Here is a 22,744-nt window from a genome sequence, read left to right on the forward strand (position 1 = left end):
ATTTTTTCTTTTTTTTACTTTCAACCAATCTATATCATTATATTTGATGTGAGTTTCTTATAGATAGAATATAACTAGGATGTGTTTTTTTAATCTACTTTGTCAATTTCTATCACTGAAATTATTGATATGCTGGGATTTAATGCTGCCATTTTGTTTTTTGTCACCTCTGTTTTTCAATTCTTGCTTTCTTTTTCTTGCCTTCCTATGGGTTACTTGAACATTTTTTAGAATTCCATTTTGATTTATCGTAATGTTTTTAGTGTATCTGTTTGTATAGCTTCTCTAGTGGTTTCTATAGGTATTACTCTATATATACATCAATCATGGATGTATACACCATAATTTGAATTGTTTTTTCCTCTATAGATAAAATATCATTTCTCTCTCTCTGCTTTCAAGATTTTCTTCGTCTTTAGTTGTCAGAAGTTTGACTATGAAAATGTCTTGATGTGGATTTCTTTGAATTTATCCTATGTAGAATTAACTGGATCTTGAATCTTTAGGTTTATGCTTTTTGCCAAATTTAGGAAGTTTTTGGCCATTATTTCTCTGAGTACTTTCCTGCTCTGCTCTTTTTCCTCTCCTTCTGGGACTTCAGTGGCATGCTTGTTAGATCTTTTGTCCCACAGATTTTTCAGTTTTATGATGATTAATTTCAAAATATTTGTCACATAATTCTGACATTCCTGTCATATCAGTGTTGGGCATCTACTGATTGTCTTTTTTTCATTCAAGTTGAGATTTCTCTGGTTCTTGATGTGATAAGTGATTTTCTATTGAAACCTGGATGTGTTATATTATAAGACTCTGGATGTTATTTATTTATTTATTTTAAAGATTTTATTTATTTGACAGAGAGAGAGACAGCGAGAGAGGGAACACATGCAGGGGGAATGGGAGAGGGAGAAGCAGGCTTTCCGCGGAGCAGGGAGCCCGATGTGGGGCTCGATCCCAGGACCCTGGGATCATGACCTGAGCCAAAGGCAGACGCTTAACGACTGAGCCACCCAGGCGCCCCTGGATGTTATTTAAACCTTCTGTTTTAGCTGGCTCTCTGACACCACTCTAGCAGGAGCAGGGGATGGGTGTTACCTTGCCATAGCCAGGTGGAGTAGAAGTCCAGGTTTCTTGTGAGGCCTATATTGACACCCCGGAGGAGGACGATCCTTATTACTGCTAATGGGAGTGGGAATTCAAGGTCCCCACATGTTCTCTACTGATGCTGTCTACAGAGCAATTGAGGTGGTGGTTACTACCCAGTGGAGATGGATGTCCCAGCTTCTATCTGAGACTGTGCCTTCTCTGATACCATCAGAGGCTGAAATGCTTCATTACAGACTGGTTACAGTAGAAGTCTAGGCTCCCCACTCTGCCTTTGCTGGCATGGAGGAAGGTTATTATCTAAAAGTTTCCTGGCTTGCTAGTCTTTCTCTTCCCTGGTCCTTTGGCTAAAGAAAGCAGGCTTTTGCTGGATTTTTTTGTTTGTTCGTTTACATTTACTTGTGTTTTATGTTACTGGTTATTTGAACTCCATGTCTGGGAAATTTTACAGAAAACAGAAAACCCAGTGTATTCATTTCTTAGGGCTACTATAACAAAATACCACAGACTGAGTGGCTTAAACAACAGAAATTTATTTCTCACCATTCTGGCAGCTAGAAGTCCAAGGTCAAGGTGTTGGCAGGGTTAGTTTCTCCTGAGGCCTTTCTCTGTGGCTTGCAGATGACCATCATCTTACTGCATCCTCCAATGGTCTTTTTTCTGGGCACACACATCCCTGGTGTCTCTTCCTCTTCTTATAAGGATAATGGTCATATTGGTTTAGAGCCCCACCCTTATCACCTCATTCAACCTTAATTACCTCTTTAAATGCCTCATTTTTAAATACAGTCATATTGGGGGTTAAAGCTTTAACATATGAATTTCAGAGTGGAGGGGATACAATTCAGTCCAGAACACCACGGAATTCCTGAGGTCTCTTTCCATCTTTCAGAGTCTCTTGATGTTTGCTTTAAATATTTGTCCAGGATTTTTAGTGGAAGGAACAGGGAAAAGTCCACTTGATGTTCCTGGAAGCAGAAGTCCCTCCCTCTTGAGCTCTTTAAAGAGGATTTTGTAACTCAAGTAAACACAGTTCTGATTTGCAAGAGGCAGGTTTCACTGCACAAGAAATACTTCTGTTGAAATTTCCATAGCCTCTGGGGACTGGGAGCATAAAGATTATTCCATAAGCCATAGAGTAGAGAAGAACATGGGATGTGTGATGGCAGATTTCCATCCCCAAAGGAGATACAATCCCTTCATCTGGGGAAGAAAAATCCTCAGATGGAATTGACAAAGGTTTCAAAGCTCTTAGCCTCGGGTGCCTGGGTGGCTCAGATGGTTAAGCGTCTGCCTTCGGCTCAGGTCATGATCCCAGGGTCTGCCTCTCTCTCTCTCTCTGTCTCTTATGAATAAATAAATAAAATCTTTAAAAAAAAAAAAAAAAAAGCTCTTAGCTTCGGAAAAGGAGCCTAGTGCCTCCACTTCCCTAGACCATGTGAGGCAGGACAGTAGGAATCTGAGTGAGCCAACTTCCCAGCTAGACCAGAGAAGGCAAGTGTCCAAGATAGAGCTCTGAGCGTGTGCATGTGTGCGTGCTCACGCACGCGTGTGGCACACATGTGCACACACACACACACAGGTAGAGGTGTTGGGGAGCAGCACCTGATTTCTGCAACCCTCCAAAGACAGAGGTGCTGTGTTCCTTTCATCTTTGCTCACCTTAGTCACAGTCTGTAAGCTTTCAGTCTCTAACAGAAGCTCCAGGGTCCTCCAAGGCTTTGTGGCCTCTGGAATTTCCACATCACCGAAGCTGTCGACTCCCCATGCGTGGGCAGCAGAGCAAGCTCCTCCTATTACTCAGCTCCGACTTCTCACTATTAAGCAGGGGCTCCTTGAGAAAGATTGATTGACCACATTAAACGAGCCTCCATGTGCTCGATGAGAAAGTCACAAGACAAACGGCTCCTGCTGCATGCCTCCAGCCCACCACCCCCTGTTTCCGTTACATTTGGGCCAGAGTCATGGTGGATGAGTTTGGGTATAGTTCATTTTCTGCCTTACATGATAAACTTGTCAGCCTTTGACCGATCAGCTACCCGTATGCAGGGAGTTCATTTGCAAGGCCACCTGGCATCCCAGCTCTGCTGTCCTGCTCCCATTTCACCCTGTCTAATGAGCCAGGACCTGGTTACTGTTGGTTGGCGCTGAGCTCTGGGGCCCTGCACAACCTGCCCGTGATGGTGATGGCTCAGTCCCTCCTCAGGGGTCCCTCGCTCCTGCCTGGAGGTGGCTGGGGCACTGATGCCTGGGGAGCTGTCCTTGTTTGCTGTCAGTTTTGAGTTGTCCAGCTGGGAAGGAGTGTGCCAAGCCTCCACTCTCCTGCTCAGATTATGTGTTAGCTCCCCAGCATCCTGGCTAGACAGGCCTGCCCACTCCACATTGGGCTTGGGGCTATTTCTAAGGAAATTTTGGTGTAGGCAGCTACCCAGCGTGGGCTCTCAGAGCTCACTGAGACATGGCCAACAGGGCCTAGATGAGCAGCATTGGAGCTGCCCACAGTCCCTTAACTGGCCTCCAGGCCCACACCCTCCCCAGGCTGCTAGGCCTCCTAGACTCTGCTTTGACCACATCAACCCCTGCCCAAGATCCTTTGGTGGCTCCTCATTGTTACTAGATGGAGCCCATATTCCCGATTCTGCCATTCACAGCCCTTGATGATCTGTTTGCAGCCTGGGCATTGGGGTCGCTTGCCTGGGGTCAAGTCTAGCTCCCTCAATTTACTGGGTGACTTTAGGCAAGACATTTAGCTTCTCTGTGAATGGGGATGATGAAACTGCTTATCTCATGTTCATCAATATGAAGACTTAGATTTATGCCTGGCACATATTAGGTGCTCAACAAAGACTAGCTAATAGCATCACTTCACTGCGTTCTTCAACCTCACCTAAATCCGGCATGCCTTCACCTACAATCTGGGGGTGAACTGCAGCCTGGGGTGGTCTGCTCACCCACACGTTCCACCCACAAGCTTGGTTGTCTACAGCCCAGCACTCAGAACCTTTTCTAGCACTGTTATCTCCCTCCTGACATGCTTCTCCCTTCCTCTCTGCCTATTTGAATCTGACCCCAGCCTGGCCAAGACCTTCCCATGCTCTGAAGTCTCCAGCCACCCTGGAATCCCAAAAGAAACACCAGAAGAGCACACAGGGCAGGGCCAGGCACCAGGGCCATTGGCAGGGACTCCTATTAGAGCAGAGAAGGGCAGGGCTAGGAGCCTTGCAAAGGGTAAGGAATCCCTTCCATATCTCGATCCCTTCCCAACCTCTCACCATCCCCCCCATCCCACAAGGCTCCATGCCCCAAAGGTAGTGGTTTTCTGACCCTCAAACCAGCTGGGCTTCTCCAGGTTCCCTCTCTGACCTGCATACATAGATCTCAGCCTCACCTGTCCATGTACCCTACGCTTGAGTCCACTGCCAGCCATGGACACTTTCCTGTACCCATCTGGGCTGGGGACCCCCCTCCACCCTCTGCAAGCTCACAGACATGGGGGAGGATGTCAGGGCTTCTGGGGCTGGACTGGCAGTGACTTCTTGAAGCATGGGGAGGTCTGAGGTCAGCAGCAGGGTCACGTGCTGTAGGGGCATGCACAGTGTGGTAAGAGACAAGGGGTATAGAGGGGACTGGTCCAGCCCTGGACCCAGGTGCTGTACGAGGCCAGCCGGGTGGACAGAGCAGAGGTTCTTTGTCTGTACTGAGCAAGCAGCCAGTGTGTTCTGGGTGTGAAGAGTTCTAGAGGGCAGAAGCTCTGTCTGGGCTGCTCCTACCCACGCCAGGCATAGGGCCAGCCCTGTTAAAGGCTCAGGGAGCTTGGGAGGAATTTATGAGTGAAACTGTGATAGGCAGAGTAGGAGAAGGACCCCTATCCAGGAGACATCCTATGCTATGGTGAAGAGATGAATGAGCTCAAGTGTCCAGAGAGAGGCAGGAGGCAAGAGGTCCATGCCAGGATTCAGGGGAGGTGACCCAGAGGGGCAGCATGGTGAGCCATGGAACCCAAAGGGCCATGTTTAGACTCAACCTCATGGGCAATAGAAGTCATTTCAGGTTGAAGATGGCAGCACAGTGAATGCACCATCCTTGAAGAGCAGAGGGAAGGGGAATTTCCGCAGATCTTCAACTGGGTTGCCTTTACCTTTAGATTCTCAGGGCATGGCGTAAAGCCTTGGAGTTGATCAGACTCCAGGAAAGCCCAAGAGACCATGTAGAAGATGAGGAGTCATCCTGGCTCCATCGGGATCAAGAGGGGTCCTGAAAGTATGGCGTTCTCCAAACCCTCATTCTATACAGGAAGTGGGGAAAAGATGACCCAAGGATGGGCTGGCTTGCTTGTCATTCTCTTTCCCAGAGGGGAAGGCTTGCTGTGAGAGGGATTTGCAAGAGTAGGGAGGAAGGGGATGGGTGGAGACTGGAGACTCTCTTCCATGAGATTATATATGGACACCTCTCATGAACTGGAGAAATCACATGGGCAGAGCAAGGAACAGCACAGGTGGCCTTAGCATCTGTGTGCCTAGCACATGTTGAAGAGGCCCAGGGGAGAGATTTAGGGACTGCCCTACTCAAGGCTGACTGCACTGGGAGGGGGAAGTCGCCACATGCCCCAGTGAGGGTCCAGGTGAGGCCAAGAGCGGGGAGGAACAGACAGGACTTCATTGAGGCCCCCCTGGGTCCCTAGCTGGACAAAAGGAAGGACAGGCCCCCACTGGCAACGTCGGACTGTGTATGGACTCAGCTTCCCACTGACTAGGGAAGATACTGTTGTACCTGGCTCCAGCCCATAGGCAGGACCTGGCTGGTGAACAGAGACCCTGAGCCTGAGGGTGTGGAAGTCACACCTGCTCCCACACATTCCCCGGACTTCAGGAAAGCAGATTTCAGATGGCTGTGAGAGATGATAGGCATAATTTTTGACCTGAGGCTCCGGAAGAAGAGAAGCCTTCAGAACCAGGGACTTCGAAAGAGGGAATTCTGACTCAGCAGTAAGTGGGATCCCAGTAGGGAAGGGAAGGGCAGGAACAGAGAGGTATGTGTGCCTGGGCTTGGGCTGACTACAGGAAATAGGAGGGCCAGCACTCAGGACCAGGACCTGCCCAAGTGCCTGCCTTGATGGGACAAGAGAGAGCAGGGAGGGTCCTGACTGTCATCTTGGAGGGCTTCTCAGCCTGCAGAAGGTTTCTCTCTGACAGCCTCCTGGACAGGAACCTTGGATTTCAATACCTACAGCTAACAAGGGGGTTGAATGAATGAGAGAGGACTATGGTAAACCAAGGGTGCAGCTTCTCAGCTCCAGCTAATTCTTGCAGTGTGAGAATGTGAACCCAACATCACCAGATGGTATAAGTTAGGATTAGATTTGGCCACATATGACAGAAAACCCAAAATAATAGTGGTTTAAAGAAAACAGAGGTTTCTCTCTCTGCCGTATACCAGAAGTAAGCCATCAGAGCTGATACATGGTGGCTAGGATTCTTCCATCACTGCAAGGCTGTGGCCCACATCCATATCATCCAAAATGGAGGCTAGAGGTCCAACCATCACACCAGTGTTCCAAGCAGTAGCTAGAGGAAGGTGGGAAGAGGGGCAAAGAGCACATGCTAGTTATCTTTAAGGAAGTCTCTTGGAAGCTGTCATATAGTGTTTCTAAGTTTTGTTGGCAGAATTTTGATTCCTAATTTCCTAATTGTAATGGAGGCTGGGCAATGCAGCTTTAGTTCTGGTTCTCTCCGTGCCAAGCTAAAACCAGAAACTCTGTGACTAAAAGGAGAATGGATATTGCCATATGCAGCTAGCAGTCTCTGCCCCATAGTGCCCCCCTTGCCTCCAAATACTTTGCACCCCATCCTCTATGCACAGAATACTCTGGGGCTTGGTGGGGGAGAGGTAACCCTGCACCTCATCCTGTTACAGCATCTAGCCCAAAAGTCTGGATAGAGGAGGTGGTGGAGGTGGAGAAGGCCCCCTGGGGAATAGCCCATCCGGCTGGCCCAGCTCTATTTGGGGAAGAAGCCTATGCTCAATGTCCCCCATGGAGAAATCAAGCTGCCTTGGTGACACGTCTCCTGCACAACTCAGTGGCTCCTAGCCTCTTTGTCCTGATGAGTTCCCCAAGCCTGAAATGGCCCCAATGGGCTCAGCTGGGTATGATTTTGGGGCAGGCAGCCTGGCCCTTCCATCTGTGCTCTGCATTGGAATAACCGCTGAGGTGGCAGGGGGCAGGGAGAGCAGCACCTTGACTCCCTTACTTCAGCTTTTCATGTGAAATTGACTGATTTTTAGATTTCAGCCTCTAATGTTTAAGAATTTTAGTTTGGGAGAGGCCAAACACAAGCATGGAGTGAGAAGGCCTAAGGGCTAAGGGAGGCCTGACAGGGACCATTCTAACTCATCCACCGAGTTATGGGCCCAGCAAGCACACTCCTCTAAAGCAACATTAACAGTTTATTGATTGTTGGGGCACCTGGGTGGCTCAGTCGTTAAGCATGTGCCTTCGGCTCAGGTCATGATCCCAGGGTCCCGGGATCGAGCCCCGCATCGGGCTCCCTGCTCTGCGGGGAGTCTGCTTCTCCCTCTCCCACTCCCCCTGCTTGTGTTCCCTCTCTCGCTGTGTCTCTCTGTCAAATAAATAAATACAATCTTAAAAAAAAAAAAGAATTTTAGTTCGGGACAAACAAACATGCCTATGTGCCAGATGTGGCTCTCAAGGGCCACCGTGGGGGCGGTGTACACCGCTGGATGGAGGAGTTGGAGCTCCTCCCCCGGCAAAGGCCGGCCTGAGGGTCTGATGTCCATGCAGAAGGCCCCGCGTGAGCCCCCTTCATCCTGACAGGCAGGCCCAGTGACCGCCCATCTGGGGGCAGATCTGGCCACAGCTAAAGAGGGAGTGGGCCTCTTGCAGAGACCCTGAGAGTGAACTGGCTGCTGGGATTAGCACGGAAGCTCAGGAGAGTCTAGCTGACTCCTCCACCCACCCACCGGGGTTGGGAGAGGAGTCAAGACCGGCTCAAGGGCTGGGTGTCCATGTGTGTGTCTGCCTGCGGCGTGTGGGGCTCTGTGGAGAGGACCTCAGGCCTGGGGTTCAGAGGGTAGGGGCTAAGGCCTTGTTTGCCTGGCCTGCAGACTCCACCAACCGGGACGCGCTGGATATGATTGAACGCTGCATCTGCCTCGTGTGCCTGGACGCCCCGGGAGGCGGCGAGCTCAGCGACACCAACAGGGCACTTCAGCTCCTTCACGGTGGAGGCTGCAGCAAGAATGGGGCGAACCGCTGGTATGACAAATCCCTGCAGGTAAGCCTCCCCAGTGGCATGGCCAGCAGCCCGAGCCAGCAGGTGCTCACGCCTGGCAGGCTCACTTGCTGGCCTGTGCTGCCCAGGATGCTGCATCCGGGACAAAGGGAGCCGAAGGCACTGGAAATGTGCCACTGGTGACAGCCCTTGGGCTGGCCAGAACTCTTCTTGGGAGCAAGTGACCAAACCCAGCCCAAACTCCCAACCTTCCTACAGCCTGTGCCAGGCGTGTGGGATCTCCGGGTCAGACCTGGATCTCACTCCCCCTCTCCTAGCACACATGTAAGGTGGGGGCATCCCCGGGGCCCCACTGAACCCATCGCCAATGCATTCAGCAAGAGTCGTGTCTGATGTCCAGAGATGCCAGCTTTTCTAAATCTCCATCACTCTCGCCTGGCCATTTTAACACACCTCCCTCCATCTCTGAGAAGTAGGACAGCCCAGCATCTCCACAGAAGGAAAGTCATACAATGAAATAAAGCAATTCCTATATTTTTCATGCACATGACATCAACTCAGTAACAAGACATTCACTTTGGCCTGGAGAGAAATACTCATGCAGGTGCGGATGAAGTTAGAGGTTGGGCCCATTCATTCCTGTTCCTCCAGCCTTTTTTCTCTAGTGTGTCAATCCTGAATCGAACCTTGTTTATTTTTAAAGCTTTCCCCCCCTTTCACAATGACCATATTAAATAGCCAACGATCGCTATGCTTTGGGCTAGCATCGCTCCCACTGATAAGCATTTCATTTTTCTCTTTCTCTGGCCCCTATATTCTGCAGGTTATCCTTTTTATTGGTTTGCATATTGATTCTGCTATTTCTGATGGGTTCACTTGCTGCTGCGCTGGCTGTTTTAGCCCCCACCAGTGGTGCTAATGGCTTGTAATCTTTCATGGAGCAGCTGTGGGAATAAAATGATATAATGGATGTAGAGGACCAGAAACATAGGAAGCCTCGGTAGTGGTTTTAAAAAGGCACTGTTTTCCTCCCTTTTGTTTTAGTGGCAAGGACAGAAAAGCACAGGGCACAGTCTTCCCCTCCTGCCCCACGGGGGTGATTGTGCCCACCCCCAGGCTCTTTTCACAAGCAGGATAGACGATCAGATGAGCTGGAGAAGCCAAACAAGCTCCAGGGACCTGAGCTGAACGATCAAGAGCTAGTCTCAGGACAGAGAAGCAGGGGACATTGGGGAAAAGAGAAAAGACTGCAAGGGATGAGTTTTGAGAAAGACTATGTGGGAAGGTTGTTTGGAGAATGGGAGTAAAGATTCGGGCCACTGACACTATGTGAGGGGCTGGGGGGGAGGACAGGAGGAGAGTCAGCTCACATGTGTATCGAGTGTTACAGTGCCCCGGAAGAGCATCAGAAAACTGTCAATAGCTTGTTTGTTTGCTGGCTTGTTTATGGATGGTGGACTAGACTCTCTTGAGTGTGATGCTATGCCGAGCCGGGCTATGGGCAGCCCCACTTTATCTGGGTTACACTTTAACAATCAAATCTCATTCTGCTCATTCTTTTCTCCCAGGACTTCTGTACATGCTGAGTATGTCCCTTTTCCAAGTCAGCTAAGTACACCCTTTACAAACTCCTTACAGTCCCTGTGGACCTTTCCTATACCTTCTCTCTAATCCTCATAGCAATCTTGTGAACTGGGCTTTACTGGATCCATTTTAAATGGGAGCAGACTGAAGCCAGAGAGCTGAAATGTCCTGTCGACGGTTTCGCGGAGGGCATGTGGCCATGGCAGACCTGGAATCCGGGTCCCTGACTCGAAGCCCAGGCAGAAGTTCGTGGAGCATCCTCAGAGACACCTTTCCTTCACTCCCATCAAGAGACAACTTCTTTCTCCCTAGAAATCTGTACACCATCCAAATCGGATCGTTATCTTTCATTCACTCATTTAACAAAAGTATTGAGCACCTACTATGCGGTAGACACAGGTCTAGATCCTGGGAATAAAATCACTGGGGGCCAAACGCACAGGGTCCATTTAGACACATACTCACACAAAGCTGTACAGGGTTGTGGCCCTGTGGCACACTGAAGGGGGGGGACACAGGCTTAACAGAAGCCAACGGAACTTGCCCATGACCTAAGGAAACTGTGCACAGCTTCAGTGTGAACTCTTAGGAATCACCGAGCTACTTTAGCCAGGAAACCTTGGGCTCTGCTCTCACTGCCGGGAACATTTCTGGGAAGGAGGTCACATTATAGAGCTGTCCTGAGGCGCCCATGTTCTCAGGCCGTGGCAATTTCATATAGCATTCTTTTGGGGACATAATGTGCTTTGGTGTCCTTGGAGGAGAGGTCCCCCCGAGAGGCCAGGGAGAGCTGGCCTGGAGCCAAGGGGCCAGTTTGAAATACAGACCTTATCTGACGTCCACTCACCTCTCTCCTTATTACAGTTTGTGGTGGGCCGAGATGGTACTTGTGGGGTGGTGTGCGAACACTCCCCGTTTGACGGCATCGTCCTGGTGCAGTGCACGGAGCATCTGCTCAAGCACATGTGAGTCTGGGCACAGGGCCCCTCTGCAGCAGCCATGGGAGCCAAAGCCAGACTGCCAAGGGGCTGCCAAGCTAGGCCAAGAAAAATTTGGGTGGCCACCGGGGGGGCTGCATTAGTCCGGAAAGTATCTTAGCAAAAGATGGATTCGAAAATCAGCTTGACATCATCAGACACTTTATCTGCCACGGACAGAGGGGGCAGACAGGACATCAGGTTTAGGGCAGTTAGGGAGAAGCTTGGCCAAGAATTCCTAGCCAAAAAGGAACATCTGCTTTGGCCCAGGGAAGTCCAGACCCATACCTAGTGCTTGTTCCGAGTCAGGGCTGGGCCAACTGTTGACCCAGCAGAGAGGAGGGGAGGTCTCTGAGCTGCACCTCCTTCCATCCCCTTGGGCTGGATCTCTGTCCCTAGCTTCCAAGTTGGCTGGACTGAGGGCTTTGCTATCCCTTAAACACACTGAGTTCCTTCCTCCGTTCATGGCTTGCTCATTCTCTCTTTCTAGAATCTTCTCCCTGAATCTAAGTTCTAAATCTCTTCTATGATTTAGGAGCTCTTTAGAATCCCTAGAAGCCCATGCCAACCCTCATAGACAAACAGCACAGTTTGTTTCTTCAGTTTCTCTCCAAGTGTATTAGAGCAGGAAAACGTGAAAAGAAATAGCAGGCTCTGGAGTCAGGCGGAACTGGTTGGAATCCTGGCTCTGCTACATGCTTATTTGGGTGGCCTCTCTGATTGAGCGTCAGTCTATTTATCTGTGCAGTGGATCCAGGGGCAGGCAGCTCACACCCCCTGAGGCTCCAACAGCTAGGATGACCGCACAGGACAGGGACTGATGTCCGCAGCCTTCAGCTCCCAGGGCCGCAGGCTGTCACCTCTTTGTGCCTGCAGGGTGAAGAGCAGCAAGAAGCTGGTCCGGGCCGACTCAGTCAGCGAGCTCCCGGCCCCCAGGAGGCTGCGTTGGAAATGCTCTCCGGAAATTCAAGGCCTCTTAGCTTCCTCGGCGGAAAAACTTCAACGGTAGAAAGTCCAAGCCTCTTTAAGGGCAATGCTCTGGGGTCACCCCGTGCCCACCTTACCCCAACCCCCTCCACCGGGGACGATGAGGCCCCCTGGAAGTTTCCAAAGACCCCAGCTCTCTGCCTCCATTCACCCACCTCTGCCCCCCGCCCACCTCCTCATGGAAATGTAGTCAAACTAAAGGAGAGTTATAACTCTCGGGGAAATAACCTTGCTGAAGTCTCCATCATTTCCATAAAATGCAAACATGGGGCTATTTTTTCAAGGGTTTCACCTGAGCTGAATCAAGAAGGGGAAATCATCCCCCTGGTTTGGGGGGGGTGGAAATAAACAACTGGTTTGAATAGGTCATTTGAATCCAAGCTATTTCAATTTGCTTGAATTTACACTACAATGTGACAAGGGGGCCTTTCTCCCCAAGGGGAGAGAGGCAGTTCAGTCCCTAATGGGACCCACGCAGAAGGGCTGGATGGGCGTGGGCCTCTCTGGGGGTGGGGGGGGCACACTGGCACAGTACCAAGTTATGGAGGGAGCTGCAGGCTGGCAACTAGATCTGGCCCTTGGTTGTTCATTCCCTCATTCGGGAAGCGAGCATCATTCATTCATTCATTCATTCATCAAACATGTGAATGCTCTATGACTGTGGAAAGGCTAGGGACACAGAAATGAATATGCCACGGAGCCTGCTGTCCACACAGGTGGAGGAGGTAGACCCCCAGACCAAAACACGTGTGACACAGGTGCCCAAACTAGAGAAAGGCATACAGGCCTGAACCCACAGAGGACACAGCAGTGGAATTCTACCAGGACATTGTGGGAGGGCTTTGCAAAACGGGCCTTGAAGGATGGATAGGAGTTTGTGGTGCAGGCAGCTAGAGAAGATGCAGAAAGGCAGCTTGTTCAAGCTTGTACATAGAAGGTTCATACAAGATGCAGGGTGGTTTGGAAACCAGCAAGTGAGAGAATGGCCAGAACTGAGGCACTAAAGGGAAATTGAGGCCACATTGTGAAGAGCTTTGCTGTTCTTGTGTTACAGGGGCCTGGATGCTGTCTTGCAGTGGGGAGAAGCCCCTGGAGGGTTTGGTGCAGGGGTGCTGGGGTTTTCAAGGAGCCAGTGAGGAGACTGTGGGAAGAGCGTGGTGAGCAGGACAGATCATGGCCAGGCTTAGAGGGTAGGGAGGACCAGTCCGCGGCAAGCTGCTGTGGGGGCTGACTGGCTGATGGGGGAGAGTAGGAGAGGCCTCGAGTATTCATCTACAAATGGTGCTGATATCTCAACTGTACGGGGCTGTTCTTGGGATGAGCAGGCCTCTAGGAGAGTGAGTTGGTGGGCTGGCATCCTTGGGTGGAGAAAGGTGCCCACTCATTTTCAGAGATCGGAGTGGGGTCCCCGAGGTTCTCTTCCCAGAGGTGGGGAGCCAAGAGAGGCCTGAGGGTGGGAAAACAGGAGGAGCCTCGGGGGTCCCGAGCTGCCTGTAGAAGGAGGCAGGGTCTGAGTGGGCAGGGCTCGAGTGAGAGGTTTCCGGGTGGCCGTGTGACCATGAGCTCAGCCTGCCCAGAGACAGTTGGCGGACAGGCTGGACTGAGGGGTGAGTCTCCCTGGGTCCCAAGAACCTGGCACGGCCCCACCAAGAGCTGAGCAGGCAGAGAGCATCTGAGTCCTGTGGAAGTGTATGAGTGGAGGGTTGAGGTTGCCTACCCAGGGCTCTGCATTCACATACAGCCAGTGGACAGACGATGTGGATGCTGCCAAACTTTGCTCCAGTGGACAATCAGCCCAGACCCCAAACTCATTATGAAGGAGGAGACTGGCCAATACTGGGAGGGGGAGACAAGTGTTCAAGGGTCTCAGTATAGACTCAGGGTATCTACCTGTTACTCTGACAGTGACTCATGGGCTTAACAGTTGTTTCTGGGTAAAATGGGTTTACAGTCACCAGCAAAGCCCAGACGAGCAGCCCTCGCCGTGGTGACCATGACCACCAGGGAGGCCCCAAGCATTTCTTCTCATAGTAAAACAGGGAGGAGTCTCTGTGAAGAGATAATGGCTTACAGCCATCTGAGAAATGGGCCTTTCCTTGAGCAAAGGCTGTGTGCCAGGTCTGGCAGAATGGCCAGGATGCCAGAAGAATCTGAGGATGTGGGACACACATTCCCAAACAGGTCAGATGAATGGCCTCTTTCAGGCCCACTTCTGTGGGCAACAGGATTCTGGGATTTTGTTTGTGGGCAGTGTTCTCCCTGCACATGCAAATGTCTCTCAGGCTCCATGCCCCTATATGCCCCTCCCTGCAGCTGGGCCCCCTCCCCCACCACCAGAATGGGGCCACCGCCCTGCCCGGCCAAGCCTCCTCTTCAGCTCAGAGGAGCTGATCTGGCATGCCCTCTGCCATTTCCATATGTCAAGACCTGTCTCTGACACCCAATATGTTCCCAGTGGGTAAGGACCATGTCCTCCCCTTCCAGAGCACTGGGTCGTAGATCAAGCTTGAGCACCTTGGTTAGATCTTGTGGTGCGTGCAGTCTATTTTGCATGCAATAACACCTCTTCTTTTTCTTCCACAGAATAGTGAAGAATCTCGACTTCACCGTTTATAAGTTTGACCTCTTTGGGAAAACATTCATTAAGAAGCAGAAATGCAGTCCTGACGCTTTCATCCAGGTGGCCCTCCAGCTGGCCTTCTACAGGTAAGCCAAGCCTGCCAGCCGAACGACTCTGCCCAGGTGGGCTGCCCGACAAGCTGCTCTAGACTCCAGAGTCTAGAAGCATCCTGGAGGGAGGAATGATTTTCTGTGGACTTAAAAGATGGGAAGAGCAGGGTAGGCTGCATGGAAAGAGGTGCTGCCTGAACTGGGATTCAAAGTGTGAATCCAATCTCATAAAAGAGAGGGAAGGACATCACAGTCAAGAAGTTGCCCGAGAGAAGGCTCAGGTGCTGCTTCTCTTCCTGCCCTCAGTCAGCCCACATGCGCCCCTGTAGCTGTGCTTTGTTCCTTGATAAGGACGTGGAACCAGCATGCTCGCCTCCATGGGTCAAGTCAAAGAATGTGAACTCATCTTTGATTCATCCCTGTCTCTCCTCTCCCACCTGTGACACCCCCATGTCCGTCCTCCAGATGTCTCTCAGACCTACCCTCTGTCTTCCGTCTCCATGGCCACTGGCCTCTCCCCGGTCATCTCAGGCTTGCTTAGCCACAGCATGCTCCCCAGGGGCTCTGCTCTCACTCCCATCTTCATGAATCGTAAACCTTGAAGTATGCAAATCAGCTTCTATCACTTACCACCTTGAACCCTCCCAATGGCTTCCCACCATGTTTTAGAACAAAGTCCAGGCATAGAAAGGCTCCTTGTGAACTAGCCTCTGCTAGGGCCCTCCTCCCAAGCTCTCTCCCGCCTCCAGCTCTTTACTCGGGCTGTGTCTCGGCCCCCCTCCCCGCCCCCCCTGCTGCCACCACCACTCTTCACACACCAGCTCCTCCGGCCCAGGTGTCAGCCCTCATAGGCCTTCCCCGCCCCCTTACCTAAAGCAGCCACCCCAGGCCCCCTTGCCACCCAGCCTTCCAACCTGTCACATTGGGTTCTCTTTTTCTTTCATGGCAGTCATTGTTCACGTGAGCTACCTTGTTCATTGATTTGTCGATTTTGTCTTCGAGACTGTCTCTCCCAAGCCTGACACTCTGGGTATCTCACACACCCGGCACAGAGTCACAGACATGAGAAGACACCACGGGAGTATTGTCTGGGGATGGCACAGTCAGGTCTGTGGTCTAGAAAAATATCGTGGTAGCTCTGTGTTGGGCGAGGAGAGAAAGTAGAGAGTAAGGGTTGAAGACAGGGCAGGGAGGCCAACTGGTCTTTTATAGGAGGCTAAAACTAAAATGCAAAGTAAATCATCCTCAAGACAAGGCTGGCTCCTCTTGGTTCTAGTGTTCCCGAAGCAATAGCTCATCAACTGGCACAGGACCCCACCAGGACCTGTTTTCACTTTGCAATATATGGGGGGAACATAAAGTGACCTTGCAATAAGGCCAGGGGAAAGAGGTCTCACTAACGAGCAGACAGCACCCATGTGGACATGGCATCCCAGATCCCAGTGTCCTCCTGAGGGGCCATAACTCACAGGGAAAGGAAGTGGCTTCAGCCACTCGGAGCACTGGGACTCCTTGGGGGAGGCTGACGTCACCCCACGTGAGGTCTGTGCTCATTGTGGGGCCACAGAGACCTCGCTGACATTGAGCCGTGGCAGGACCTGGTGTCTGGAACCGCTGTCGCCATTCTGATACTGGCATGTGGTGGAGATGGGCCATGAGGTCAGGGTCCTCCAGGGGCTACTTCAGAGAGCATTTCAGTCCGAGAGCTGGCAGGGGCTAGCGGACCCTGCACAGAGCACAGCCTCCTCTACCCTCAAGTAATCTTTGTGGCACTGGACATGACCAGCAGTGGACATGGCCAGAGGCTCCTGGGCTCAGCAAACAGCCAAAATGGGATCTGCCTCTAGCTTCAGCAGAGGCCTGGAAGCTGCCTAGATTGGGGCTGATCAGTGACTAGCCAGTGATGGCATCTACTTTAGTGCTGGGCATGGCGTTTGCCTCCAGGGGCCATAGCGATGACAGGAAATGAGCTCCCTGCCAGAGTCCTTCCTCCCTGGGGAAATGAGACAGAAGTGTCCAGAAAGTTTATTCACCTTCTTGCCGAGTTACAGGGCCAAGCACTGTGCTGACTCCGACCCAGCCTTCCTCCTCCTAGCACTCCCCCAGCACGGGAGATACGTGCCCTGACAAGGCCAACATGCACGACCGTGACTTGTGTGTGATGTGCTGTCACGGCCCCTCTGTGATTCTGTGTCTTCCTCCTCCCCACCCCCAACACCAAAGACTTTGCTGATGGGTGAGAAAGATGTGTGCCTGCCAGGTGTGCAAGCCTTGGAGGGCTCACTTGGTTCGCGTGCCTAAGGAAAGGACTTTCCCTGGCTGGGGTTGGAGTGGCTCCTGTCACAGACCTCAGGGAGGAGAGGCACAGCCATGGGGCCCACGGGTCTGTTGGAAGCTCAGCTGCCCCCGGACAGGCGGGCCTGTGCCGCAGCTTCCACTCATGACCAGAAAGCCCCCTCCCTGCCTCGATCCATAGGTCGTGCTTGAATTGTTCTAAATAAAACAGGATTCCCTCAAGGGTATGAATGATTATTTACACCATTATTCCATTCTGTGCTATTAATCAAACACTCCCATCAGGTCTCGAAGAAAATTCTAGGTTTCCCACCAGACTGGGATTTTTTGAAAAGTTATCCGTCACTTCATTATTTTATATCCACACAGTGTCACCAGCGGATGAACGCGTACACAGCTCTTCCTATTAGCGACTCCCGACACTCATCTTTGGGAAATCTCCTCTAGAATTCTATTAACATTAAAATGAAATACTAACCAAGTCAAGCCAGGACTGTAAAAATAAAGCCTGCAGAGGCTATTTTTCTTTCAATGTTTCTGGTTTCTTGAGACTGCGACGCCATTTGCCATTCATCTTCCATCTTCTGCAGGCTCCACAGGACACTTGTGCCCACTTACGAGAGTGCGTCCATTCGCCGGTTCCAGGAGGGCCGCGTGGACAACATTCGATCGGCGACTCCAGAGGCACTGAGTTTTGTAAAAGCTGTCACCGACCACGAGGCTGCTGTGCCGGTAAGTCCTGCTCCGCCTGAGGAGTCTCCAGGAGGCCAGCGAGGCAGCTCTGGGGTTCCTGTCAGCTGGGCTCTGGGACAGCCTGCTCCTTTAGCTTGTTTGTCACTGAGTAGCCCTTTAGAGCCCCATCTCTGGTCTGTTGACAGGAGTCAGAGAAATTGCTGCTCCTGAAGGATGCCGTCCGAGCCCAGACTGAGTACACAGTCATGGTGAGTGATGTGGTGCCTCTTCTCAGGTGAACTCATGATGGTGGGCTCTGCTCAAAGCTGGGCCTTCCAGCACGGGGCCACATCCAAGACCTGGGTGAGAGCTGGGCCACCGAGCACCCAGCAACTTGGCAAAAGCCATGCCTCTGAGAGCCTTTTTCTTATTTTTAGAACCCGGGTAACACAGCACTCATTTTCACATGGATTTTTACAAGAATACCATGAATGGTCTTTGAAAAAACAGTAATGATAATAATAACACCAAACATGTATAGCACTTTACAGTTTATATAACAAGAAAGTCCAATGTGAGGGATGGCGGCCAATCCTGGCAAACTGTGGTGGCTCGCACATCTTGCATGACTGCAGATGAGGCAGAATTTATTCCCACCTACGGCTGGGTTTGCTTTCTTATTTTCTGTCTATTTATGTTGCCTATGAATAAAAAAGGTCTCTGCTGAAAATTAATAGTGAAATCAAAATTTTATTTATTTTTACCTTTTTTTTTTTTTAGAGAGAGAGAGAGCAGGGGAGGAGGGGCAGAGGGAGAGGGAGAGAGAGAATCTTAAGCAGCCTCCATGCCCAGCGTGGAGCCTGGCACAGGGCTCGATCTCACGACCCTGAGATTATGACCAAAGCTGAAATCAAGAGTCAGGCGCTTAACCCACTGAGCAACCCAGGTGCCCCAAAATCAAAATTTTAAAGGAAATGTTCTCTTAGTTTAGGGAAATAGTTTATTTTCTAGCATGACAGAGCCATCATTTGCATACAAATAACAGAGAATAAACTACTACTTGGACTGGTGATCAATATATCAATTGAAAATGATTCTGATACAGTCTTTGAAGGAGCATATAACCTGTGAAGAGGGGTTGACCAAATTTCACTCTATATACTTGAAAGCAAGTACAATGCATATCTGTGTTTTAGAACTAGCCAATGTAGACTTCTTTCCAATTCAGTTGCCAGGTCCTGAATTCATCTGAAGAGTTAAGTGTTCATTCTGTTTGGGGAAAGTCAAGCTCACTCTCACATATTGAGTGGGTATTTTTGGTTTTCCTGCTTAATGCCAGACAAGGTGCTGGGTGGTAGGAAATAAAAGATAAAGTCCATAAGCCCTGTCCTTCGGGAGTTTACTGAGTAGCTGGGAGGAAAAGCCCTTAAATGGTAAATCTCATCCCATGTGAAAAGAGTTCTCAGGAAGTAGGAGAGAGCATGGAGGGGCAAGCTAGTTCCTCTGCTTGGGAAAGCCAGGAAGACTTCCCAGAATAAGTGGTGCTTGATATGAGACTTGAAGGATGAAGAGGTGCTTATCAGGTGGACATAGAAGGGAAGAATGGTCCCAGAAGGGAAGAGTATGTGCAAAAGCAGATAATCTTGAGAGAATAAGACACACTGGAGGAAAAGCAAGTAGTTCAGTGTGTGCAGCTTGCAAAGGACAGAGGAGCAGGGGAGCTTAGGAGATGGGATTTTTCACTCACAAAGTTTACTCTGGTGACCAGGAAGAAGAAGGACTGGTTGGAGCAAGGGTGGTCTGCCAACACTCAGTGACACTAATTAGGAATCTATATAATATTTAGGTAGAGCTGAGATAAGGACTGAAATAGAGCAGGGGCAGGGGATTGAAGAGGTAGACACCAACTTCTGTTTAAACATGGTGGACACCAGGGTTTACTATTACTCCCTCTGAAATCCTCAAAAATATCAGCAAAGGGGTTTTTTTAAGCCATGAATACACTAGGCAAAGAGAGTAGGAAAGGAAGGGACAGCAAAGTTTTCGAGTTGGAAAATAGAACAGATGGCCAGTGACTTAGCAAACCAGAGGAAGCTGAAATCCAAGCAAAGAGTAAGGGAGACCCAGGAGCCCAATGAATTGTTCTGCAGAACCTCAGAATGGCTCAGGCATTGGAGGCACCCACCAAAAGTACAGGTGTGTGCAGGGCTGAAAAGAAGAGGATTGTTTGATGATCTCTATAAGAAGCAGTCAGACCCTCAGTTCCTTTCCACTACCCCATGCAGCTAGGTGACTACCCTCCCCTTTCTCAATGGTAGGCTAGAAGCTTCTCCTCTGGAGAAGTTGAAGACAGGGGACTCTAGATTTGGGGACATCAGGTAGAACTCAGGGAGGGTTAATCAAATTAAACAGGGTGATTAATCAAAGTCTACCTACTCAGCTCCAGGTACATTGGGAAGTACTTTTATTACCACCTTTCTCCAAGCATGAGATTAGAGGATTTCTCTGTGGTGAGACTGACCAGGCCAAGAGAACTAAATCACAGACACTGATAGCTGGGGTGCCCAATAAAATACCCAGCCAGTTCACCTCCCAGTGAGGTCTAACAGATGGTAAGCACAGGCTTACACGTGTATCTTCTGATCATTTTTTTCAGTGCTTTATTCGGAAATATAAACAGGTAGCCATTAATCACCAGACATTGAGGAAAGCTGCTAACATAAGACACAAAAGCCAGTACAAATGTTTTTCTGTAGTTTTTAAATTTTTGCTTAATTTTTAAAAATAATTTAAGAGAAACTTCAAGGAAATGAAAACAATGCAGGAAGCAGGAGAACATTTTTTAAAACCGTAATTGAGAGCCTCTGAACGATAATGAACTTATTAATAACATGAAACTAAAAAAATCTTTTTGGGGGGCAATAAAAATAATTCTGGGGGAAATATTGTAGAAAAAATGCAATGGGGGGACTGGGAGATAAAGCTGAAATAATCTTCCCAAAATGTCAACAAAACAAAGAAATGAAATATTGGACAGAAAAAAGGGCTCAGTACGGGAGAACCAAAATCCCAAGTAATTACATGTCCAGAAAGAGAAAATGGGGGTGGAGGGGAACAACAACAAAATAATTGAGGAAAATTCCTCAGAGTTGAAGGACATGAGCTTCCACATTGAGAGAGCCCACCATGTACCTTATAGATGTAATAGATGAAAACATTCATACCAAGGAAATTTCACAACACAAAGGTCAAAGAGAAGATCCTAAAATATTTCAGAGAGAGAAAAAAAAAAAAAACAAGTACAAAGATCAGGAATAAAAGTGTAATTGGACTTCTCAACAACATCACTGGAAGGTGGAAGATAATGGAAAAATGCCTTCAAATTCGGAGGGAAAATTATTTGTGATGTATATTCCATACCCAGCTAAACTATCATCAACTTTGAAGACAGAAGAAAGACATTTTCAGACAGACAAGTTCTCAAAAGTTTTACTTATTAAGCTTTCTTTCTTGTCAAACTATTGGAGGATATAGACTACTAAAGTAATAGCTAAAACATAAAAGACGTCATAGGCTCCAAAAATCAGAAGACTCAACACAAGAAAGAGAGAAAGAGGGTGACAGTAAAAGGAGATCCCAAGTTGACAACTGTTCAGCAGACACAGGAACAATCAGTCCACAGAGAAGCAAGAAGAGGGGGCACCTGGATGGCTCAGGCAGTAAAGGGTCTGCCTTTGGCTCAGGTCATGACCCCAAAGTCCTGGGATTGAGTCCCACATTGGGGTCCTTGCTCAGCAGGGAGCCTGCTTCTCCCTCTGCCTGCCATTCCCCCTGCTTGTGCGCACTCTCTCTCTCTCTCTGTCAAATAAATAAATAAAATCTTAAAAAAAAATGGAGAAGCAAGAAGTGAGAGGTGGAATGAAATTGACAAATTATCTGATTTATTTGAGTGTATTAAGAAAAGTTTTACACTTCTGGCTGAAAGTTTAAGAATCAATTAGTTATAGATACATAGAAAGCTAAGCAAGTGGGGGAAATCATAATTTAGTCATTTAAAAATCATCCCAATTCCAAGGAAAACAAAAGGTGAAGAAAGGAAATCTCAAAATACAGCCGAGACTCAGCTGTGAATACTTACATAATTATAATCATGCCAACACTGAATAGTGATCAAACAATGAGGAGTTAAACGTAACTCTAATGAGAGGATGGGAGAATGGAAGAATATTTGGGGAGCAGGAGTATGAAAGAGCCAAAGTTTCATCTTCTATAGAAAGAAGATATAGATAGAACTGAAAAATGTAGTGAACGCGGTCTAAGACTGTTATTTAGAACTAAGACAATTAAATAGCTAAATTGGTTGCCTCTGTGGTGTGGGAATCAGACCTGGCAGAGTGACAGACGTCTTTAGCTTCTTCGGGATTTAAAGCTATATAAATATATGACTTTGGTAATAATTTAAATGTTTATGAAAGATTTAGAAAAATATCCTCTAAAGCATTGCCTTAGGGTTCAGCTGTGTTAACTATTTTAAGTTGATGAGAACAGCTAAATAAAAGAGATGGGGGTGAGAGCTATAAAAATGCTCTGAGGCAAATCCGGTGCCTGGTTGGCTGTGCGGGGTCAGGGCCAGGGGAAAGGAGCAAGGAGAGCTCCAGCCTCTGGCAGCTGTATTTGGTCGCGGTAGTGGAGAAAGGACATCCCAGGGAAAGAGCAAGCGCGGTCCAGACACTCCCGCCCAGATTCTCACAACATCTTAGGCTTTTCCTTCACAGCACGCATGCCCCCAGCGCCCTGCAGCACTGGGCACACAGTGAGCGCTCAAGTAAGCTTCCCTGAATGAATGAAAGACTGAACAATGAATCATTTTGCTCATGACTACTCGTGGCCTTAATCCAAACAATCTGTTAAGTCAACCCCAGTTGCTACAGTGAGCTGGAGGTGGTGAAGACGGGTGGGTAGCTGCTGTATAGAGCAGCTAGCCGCTTCTACAGACCTACACAAATCAGCGATTAAACAGAGGTAACCAGAGAACCTAGCAGCCCACCCACTTCATCGACGGGCTCAGAGTCCTTCCCCTCTGTCCTATTGGGACACGTCTAAAGTGAGCTGTGGTTATAGAACATGTCTTTCCAGACTATAATTAGGAGTATCTGCAGAGACTGGGGCCTCCGAATCTTCTTTATGCATTCATTCTCCACTGAA

The 22,744-nt window shown here is 49.3% G+C and overlaps 1 protein-coding gene across 1 annotated transcript in view; it reads left to right on the top strand.

The window, feature by feature from the left end:
• CHAT (choline O-acetyltransferase) overlaps positions 1-22,744 on the top strand; it is a 48,932-nt gene that overhangs the window by 22,701 nt on the left and 3,487 nt on the right. Inside the window, exons 9-14 of the mRNA XM_045876258.1 lie at positions 8,227-8,396; positions 10,803-10,903; positions 11,792-11,920; positions 14,486-14,608; positions 17,458-17,599; positions 17,746-17,808. Coding sequence (XP_045732214.1) covers positions 8,227-8,396; positions 10,803-10,903; positions 11,792-11,920; positions 14,486-14,608; positions 17,458-17,599; positions 17,746-17,808 — 728 coding nt within the window. The remainder of the gene's footprint in view (positions 1-8,226; positions 8,397-10,802; positions 10,904-11,791; positions 11,921-14,485; positions 14,609-17,457; positions 17,600-17,745; positions 17,809-22,744) is intronic.

The sequence above is a fragment of the Mirounga angustirostris genome, unplaced genomic scaffold (assembly GCF_029215605.1).
Source record: "Mirounga angustirostris isolate CCGP_5_RB_7025 unplaced genomic scaffold, mMirAng1.0.hap1 SCAF_6, whole genome shotgun sequence".
NCBI lineage: Eukaryota > Metazoa > Chordata > Mammalia > Carnivora > Phocidae > Mirounga > Mirounga angustirostris.